Raw genomic sequence first — 8516 nt, forward strand, 5'->3', positions numbered from 1 at the left:
GCAATAAGAAAATTGTCTCAAACAAAGTCTAAGGCTTTGTTTGGTACGGCTTTCTTATTATTTTGTAAAGCAAATTTTTAATATAAAATTAAAAAATTTATATTAAAAAACTACTTTAAAATTCAGCAAGAAAATCGTTCCAAATCAAGCCTAAATCCCCCTCACCCCCACGCAAAAAAAAAAAAAAAAAAATCACAAAGTAATTATTTTTTGTATGAGACTAATCAGCTCTCTCAACTGCTGCAGCAAAAGCAGAAATATTCATGAATAATATGAAATAAAAACACAATAGTCATTAAGTTACAGTCCACCAGAAGGGGTGAACTAGTGGAATAACAGAACAAATAACCAGTTCATTACTTGCAGGAAGGAAAAACCAGTAAAAGGTGCGGCATATAAGCTCATAGGCATATCTTTCTTTTTTTTTTTTAGTTGGGAGGAGCGAAGAAGATCTCCTCAGAGCTCCTCTTAGACCTGAAGAGCTGCTCCATTTCCGGCGAGGTGTTGAATGAAGCCTGAAGCACCTCCGGCGATATGGCCTTCCAAACTGAGGTCCTTCCAGCCAAGTGGGTGAAGATTGGGCTGCATTTCCATCAGAATCTTGAAATGGTCAGTAACAATTTGGAAAACAAAACACAAACGAAAGGGATGCTCAAACATGACCATATTTGAACTTAGAAAATTAGAAAACTTATTGTGAGTATAGAATTATTGTGGAAAAGTCTTTTTTTTTTAAAACTTATTGCAAATGATTTTTAAAAAAAAAAAAATTAGACAGCAACTTTCTTACTATTACTCACTAATAAATTTAATATTAAAAAAAGTATTTCTCAACTTAAAATTTTTTATGAAGTGGCAATAAACAAAAATATGATAATTGTTTGGAAAACAAAACTCCAAAAGAACACCAAACAAATTCTAAATTTCTAAGACTTCTTTTGGGACAATTGTATTAATGTTTTGTTTTTCATATCACAATCATAATTTATATTACTTTTAATAAATTTTTGTGTTAGTAAGTTGCTTTCCACAACAACTCTAAAGAAATAGCTTTGTATACAACAATTATACAACTACATTCATAAAAAATTATAGCTATCTAAAATGAATCCTAAAACTTCATTTGGGACATCTTTTTTACTATTTTCTAAAACATTTTTTTAGTCCAAAATTTTTTTAAACTAAAACTTTTTGTACTAAAAAGTTGCTTCAAGAAACAGTAAGAAAACCGTCCCAAATGAAGCCTAAGCCTCAAATATGCTTTTCAAACCCATTTAGCATTCACAGCACATCCAATTCACGGTGGGATCAATGCTGTTTTAGATGTGAGCAAATGTGAGTGTAATAAGCATCGCTCTCTATTTTAAATTATAGAGATTATTCTATGTTGAACGCTGGTCAAGATCAATCAGAATGCGCCACATCATCATGTGCTCGGTACCGCGGCTCGGTACTGCTGATGTGGCACATTTTGGTTGATCTTCGAATATTATTTTACGTCCAATCTTCACACAGAATAATTTTCTCTATAATAGAGAGAGAAATCAAAATCCATGGCAAGTCATTTTCATGCTCATAATATGAGCATGACAGCTTACTTTACATGCATTTTAAGATCTTCAGTGGAGTCCTATCAACATGATGAACTCAATTCAACAGATTGACAGTTGAAGGGGAGAAATTATTCTATGAAGTCACCGGTCTGTTCGGAGGCAAATTAGAGCATGTCACGTCATTCTGTATACAACACCGCTACCGGTACACAACAAAACAATGATCTGACATGCTCTGATTTACCTCCGGACGTTGTCCCCATGTTCAGATGAACTGCTTTGAGTTTAGCATTATGCTCCTCCCCATTTAAACAAGTGAAGTTTTAGCTAATGTTGATCAACCTGTTGACAAATATGAAAACAACAAATTTGAATTGCTACTCACTTGGGTGTGCTGATGATGGAGAACCACTCCATGCCTTCGGCATCGGCAATCTTCGACACAACGAAGAACCTGGGCACGATGAAGAGGTAGCCAGCTTCAACGCGGGTCTCCAGCACACGCTTGCCATCAATGCCGACAACCTCCGCACGACCGCTGCCCCTAACCACATAGGTGACTTGATATGCAGAGTCACATGAGAATCCCGGAGAGCACATGGAGTGGCCGTAGATCCTCACAAGATCGGCGCCGAGACCAACCTCGCCGACTAGGGGGAGGTTCTGGGTGTTCAGAACGACGACACAACCGCCGCCCTTAATGTCGACATCAAGGGGAGCCTCAAGGCAGTTGAGAACCAGCCCCTTGCGGTCGGACTCGGAGGGCTGAGGAATGGACTGGTTGTCAGAGATTTTGACGATGATAGAACCCTTCTGGCTACTAACGAGCTTCTCAGCATCATCAGTGGAGAGGCCCCATGCACGGACGACGAACTCGGTGGAGAAGCCGGTGAAAATGCCTTGGGCACCTGTGATTTGGAAGTTTGTGAATTCGCCGGCGAGGTGGCCCTTAGAGGTGTCGCCGAGGAAGAGTATGATGAGTTGGGTGGAGCTAGGGTTAAACCACCATGTCACCACGCCGAAGGGGAGAGCAATAGCGTCACCCTCTTTGATGGGAAGTACCTTCTCCTTTGGCGTTTCAGGAAGAGCAATTCCACAAGTGCCGCTCCCTTTGGATGAAGAGCAGAATCAGAAGAGTTTTAATTTCTCAATTCATAAATTTGTTCGAGTTGTAAAACATAAACAGTAGTAGACAATCTATAATTTTTTGGTGTAAAAACTGATCTGGAGTTTTATCAAATTTCCCAGAAATCAATTTTCATTAATACTAATCTTCTTCAGTTCTTCTTGAATGATTAAAGCTGAATCAAAGAGCTTCCTCAAATGTGAAAACTACGATAATAGAAAATCGCACCTCTGGATAAAGTAAATTGATCAATTCCAAACACTTGAAGGTTTTGTTTGCAGTGATACAAACAGAAACCAAAAAAAAAAAAAAAAACCCTTTTCCTTGAACAGAAAAAAAAAAAAAAAAAAACCCCTCTTCCTTGAAACGAAACTGGCAAACTTAAAGAACAGTCTCAAATTCTCCATTACTAAAAAAAAAAAGAAATCTTTATTACTGCTTAAACCAGACATTTAATCAAATCAAGAAGCTAAACCTGAAATCAAAGACCACCCCCAAAACTTAAAATCTTTTGATCCAAAATCCCTAAATCCGAACAAACCAATTCATTCAATTTCAAAACCCTGAAGCATACGGCGGAGCAAACCAAAACTGAATTAAGATTACAAAAAAACCGCTCTTTCATCAATAACAGAGCTTTACTCCTTCAAACATTAAAATTACCCAATCATCATCACTGAAGCTGGTTCAGATCTTACCTTGGAGAACATAAGCAACCTTGGCGGAATCGGAATAAGCAGGCAGAGCGAGACCACGCTCGGCTAGCTCAAGCTTGGCGGCGCCGATGTTGCCGGCGCGAAGCATTGGGAGATCATCAGGAGACCAAGACAAATACGAGCCTCCATCTCCGCTGTAGGCTGTCCTAGGATTCTTTGGGGACAAATCGAGCTCCATTGCTGCTACGAGAGGAAGAAACGCAGAAAACAGGCGGTGATCGAGGGAGAGAAAAGAGAAGAGATGACCGATAAATTAATGGAGGAAAGGCTCGTAATTTATAGCGGGCGGATAAGGAGAGAACCATACGGATTTGGCTAGCCTAAAAAGTAGGAAACTGTAGCTTTAAAATAGAGAGTTTTTGTTCTTTAAGAAGAAGGTAAGCGGAATTCTACAGGTGCGAAAGGAGCGACCTTTCCGGTTCTTCATGCGAATGGTTCGGTGTCTGTCAATGGATTGTATTAAGGGGCGGTTTGGTTCGATATATTCGAATGACCAAAAAAAGGGTAAAATAAAATTTTATCTTTTTAATTTAGTGTTGAGATTTGATTAAATATAATAAAATAAATCTTTTTTTGATGAAATTCAATACAAGGTTGTTCGTTGAGATTGAGGTGTCGGTCGATCGCAAGTTAAGGGCTATACGATGGTGGTAGGGCTATGTGATTGTCAGTGGATGGCTGTTGTTGGCGAGTGCGATTTCAGAGTTCTAGAAGACTACATGCGATTGTCATTTATTTGCACGAGGGTTATATTTTGTAATAATTGAGGTTGGCGGAGCTTGGAGGATCATAATTGCAAGGACTGATAATAGTTAGTGGTCGAGTCACGAAAGTTGGAGGTTGGAGTTGCAAGGTTGAGCTTGACGCTTGTCTGCAAAGATGGAATTCAATCATGGAGAAATTATTAGGTGCGGTCACCGGATCATTCGGAGGCTAATCAGGACGCAATACGTCATCCGATATATAGTAAATTGGTGACGTAATGCATTCTAATTAGCCTCTGGACTACAAATGGATTAAACTAGATATTTTAAATTCTTAATAAATTAGTATATGTTTACATGTGTTCCAAGTGAACATGGGAACTTCTAAAACTCTTATATTTAATTTATTATTTATTTATTTTTTCTTGTGATAAATAATCCTTCACTTAGGAAATATAAAGCAATGAAGAATAATTTAGGGTTCTCCATTAAAGATTTGAAAAACTCTGATATTTAGAATATGAACCGACTCATAAAAATGAATATTTTCATTAAAAAATTGTAAAGAAAATAAATTTTTAGAAAACTATTATAGGAAGCAACTTTCTAGTATAATTTTTATTTCAATATAAAAAAAGTAATTACCAAATAAAAATTATTATTGTAGTTTAAAAAGCAAAGAAATAAGAAAATTATTCCAAATAAAGCCTTAATTTAAGGCTTCATTTGGGATGATTATCTTAATATTTTGTAAAGCTGTTTTAGAGAAATTAAATTTTTTTTTAAATTTTTGTATAAAGCAGCTTCTTAGTATATATATATTTTTGAAAGTAACAAAAAAATTATGATTGTAATATAAAAAACAAAATAATAAAAAAAATTATCCCAAATGAAACCTAAATCAAACTAGAATTATTTGGGTTTACTTAAAAAAGTAAGAAAAGCAATAGAGGGCATAATAATGATGGCATACATATATTTATAGGGTACTTATATTCTATTTAATTATTTTGATAGTTGAAACTTTTTGTGATATAGACAATTTCATTTTTTTTATTTATTTTAAATAATTAAAATAAATATAGTAAAAATAAAATGATTAAAAAAAAAACGTGATGAAATGAAATATATCATTCAAAATGAATTTATTAAATGGGATGGGAGCAGTTTCATTTTGCAATTAATTAATAGGATAATAGTGCTTCAAAATTTCAAATTCATTATATTTTAATAAATTTATTATCAAGACATTTAATTTGTTTTACCTATGAAGACATATGATTTATTAGTGATCCGATGATAATAAATTTTTATTTGGAGTTTTGTAATGATTTATTAATTATTATACAATTTAAAAATATTAGCTAAATTATGGAGATTATGAGATAATCTACTTGCTTTTTAGAGCTTTTGCAACTTTTAAATGAACTATAAATGATGAATTAATACATTTTAAGAAATTTAAATAAATAGTCTAAAAAACAACCTACATGTGTTTAGGCATTTCACTGTAAGATTAAATTAGAATTTATTCTAAAAATTCTTCACCAATGATACTTAAAATATAACAAAATTATTTTTAATTATACTAAATAAATAGTGCTTTAATTGCTAAACTAGTTCTTCTTTGGCAATTTATAAGCCCCCGTTATTATTCATAGATCATCTCAAAGGAAGTGGCACCCACCCTAAATTTTTTTTTGGAGATTTAAGCGAATTAAGGTAAACTAACACACACATCACATACGTAAAATTCGAACCCAAGATCTCTAAGTTGGTAATCAAAGCTCTCAGCTACCAAATGAAGATGCGCTGCATGAACCAACCCTACTTAGTAAATGAAACTTTTAGTATATACATCAATTTTGCAACTCGCCGTTAAAATGTATATATCTCCGCAAAAATTTTTATAGCTCCACAGTAATCCTTAATGGATATCGACATAACTTTTATGGTGGAAATTGATTGCAATTGAATTAATTACTCATCAAATACTAATAAACTCTATTCATTCTTCTATTATATATTAATCACTCACGCAGCTCACCTTGATCTATTAGTTGAGAGCTTTGATTAACAACCAAAAATTTTTGAATTCAAAGTTTATGTATGTGATATATATATGAATTTGTCTTAACTGGTCTAAATTTTCCAACAAAATTATTTATTAATCATTCCACTCATATTTTTACATATAAAATATAATTTATTTTGGATGACAAGATCCTCTCCTTTTCAAGAAGAAAAGTAACAAATGTGCATTCTTTCAATGCCTTGATTACAAGTTTCAAGTAACTATTCTCTCTCAGTATTGCAGTCTTTTACTCTATTTGTATTTTATCATTTGCAATCAATTTATATCAAAACTTTATAAATTTTATCATAATTGGAGATAGCTTTAGTCACCACCAAAATCTTTAGAAGATTTTTTCTATAGCTTTGCTTTGCAGTTTTTATACTATATTGTATTTTATTGTGTGAATTTTGAGTTGAAAAAAAGTTTATAAGAAAACCTTATGAAGAGAGAAAGTTTTTACTCCCACTTTACCCTTCTTTTGCAACCTTCCCTTCTTGCTAGTTTCAACTAGAATGTTCTATCATGGAACAAATTATAAATGTTTTAATTAGTTTTTTGCATTGTTCTTTTATTTTAGAAATTTTATCTTATAATCCGCACATTATATCATAATTATTACGGGCCATCAAAATTCATAGCGATAGAGTATTTAATACTTTTAATTTTGTATAAAAATTCAACACGTATAAATAAAAATTATAATAGAATAAATTTTTTTACATAAAAAAATTAAAAAAAAATGGAAAAAAAAACAAGTCACAATAATGCACTATATAATTGTACATTGATTACACAATCAAAAGCAATTGTTTAATTCCCGTTCTAATGATTACAAAAGTCTCGTGTTCACAAGCGAACATTTGAAGTTTAATAACAAAGTTGAACGTTACTAGCCAAGCGGCATGAGTAAAATGATGGAGGCCAGTGATGAAGAAGGTGATTACTAATTGTGGTCATCGACAATGATCACCAAAAAATATAAATTATATATATATTTTTGTTATCATCTCATCAAACCACTCGATTTGATTATAAATACATAAGATTTGAAGATTGTTTGGTCCTTCAATTAACATTCCAAAGTTTTCAAATATGTTTTAATTGTTTGATTTTGGCTCATTTGAATTGAGATCATCATATCATTTGTCATATCAATCGGTTCATCTCATCGAGACATTTAGTTCAACTATAAATTTATTGAAATCAGAATCTGAATGATTTTGAACTTAGTTTCAAAATTTACTAACCCAAATAAGACCACAAAATTTATGTTAATCAATAGAATTTTTTTGAAGACATATCAATACTATGATACATTCTAACATCAAGCTCACATGTATATTTACTATGATGACACAATCTCACAACTAATCCAAAAAATTCTTCCACTACACAAATACTACAAGACTCCAATGTCAAATCGGTCAAATAATTCATACACTACACCTTGAGCAAGGTTGTCAAAAAAATAACTTCTTGTGATCAAACATACAAAAAGGCCAGCACAAGCCTCAATTCTAGCTACGAAGTAAAAAGATCACTTCACCCTATCTTAACTAGAGGTGTCAATTTCGGGTCACGGGTCGGGTTCGGGTCGAACTCAAAATTGACCCGACACTATTTAAGTTTTCCGAACCCGACCCGTTTTTGCAAATGGGTCAGTTTTTCGAACCCGAATTCAACCCGCTTCGGCTCCGGGTCAACACGACACGACCCGAATGACCCGGTGCCAACAAAAAATTGCTAGTTTTCGGGTCCAAAAACGGGTCAACTTCTGTTTTTCGGGTCAATCTCGGGTTGTCGTGTCAAAACGGGTTTTCGGGTCAATTTTTGGTCAAAGGATCAACCCGAACCCAACCCGATTTTTGAAATGGGTCGAATTGTTGAACCCAAACACGACCCACTTCGGATTCTGGTTGACCCTAACCCGAAATTTTCGGGTCGGATTCGAGTTGGATTTTTGGATCGTGTCAAATTGACACCCCTAATCTTAATAATGAGCTATAGTTTACTTCATATTGTTCTCACCACAATTTCCATTAAAAAAAGTCAGGCAATCAGATAGTTTTATAACAACGCACAGAAAAGAAAACAGTTGATATCATTTGACTGCAATATGGATAGTTTAAAAGGAGGAGAATAACCTTTTTGATTCCAAATAAACAAATAGAAATAAATGCAATACACAAAAAGACCTGAAATGCCAGAAATAGCGAATGGAGGAGGGCAGACAAAGGGATGGAGAAACATGCCTCAGAAAATTGAAGAGTTTTTTTTTTTTCTCTTTTCGTCAACATATGCAGTTCATGCAAGCCAAACACATCCAATTGCATTCAATGG

The 8516-nt window shown here is 33.7% G+C and overlaps 1 protein-coding gene across 1 annotated transcript; it reads right to left on the reverse strand.

Moving 5' to 3' along the window:
• Window positions 1-295: 295 nt before the first annotated feature.
• LOC110105546 (glutelin type-A 1) lies at window positions 296-3806 on the reverse strand. Its single transcript, XM_020835101.2, has 3 exons — window positions 3378-3806; window positions 1939-2662; window positions 296-582 (listed from the first exon to the last, which is right to left on the reverse strand). Exons 1-3 carry the CDS (start codon window positions 3571-3573, stop codon window positions 429-431), a joined length of 1074 nt encoding a protein of 357 aa, XP_020690760.1. The 5' UTR covers window positions 3574-3806; the 3' UTR covers window positions 296-428.
• Window positions 3807-8516: the final 4710 nt, after the last annotated feature.

Source organism: Dendrobium catenatum, unplaced genomic scaffold (genome assembly GCF_001605985.2).
Source record: "Dendrobium catenatum unplaced genomic scaffold, ASM160598v2 fragScaff_scaffold_1608, whole genome shotgun sequence".
Classification (NCBI taxonomy): Eukaryota; Viridiplantae; Streptophyta; class Magnoliopsida; order Asparagales; family Orchidaceae; genus Dendrobium; species Dendrobium catenatum.

Coding starts and splice junctions, on each gene's coding strand:
- LOC110105546 (XM_020835101.2), bottom strand. CDS start 3,573: ATGGAGCTCGATTTGTCCCCAAAGAATCCTAGGACAGCCTACAGCGGA. Junction 2,663..3,377: donor GGTTGCTTATGTTCTCCAAG/GTAAGATCTGAA, acceptor CTTCATCCAAAG/GGAGCGGCACTTGTGGAATT. Junction 583..1,938: donor TCCATCATCAGCACACCCAA/GTGAGTAGCAAT, acceptor ATGGAAATGCAG/CCCAATCTTCACCCACTTGG.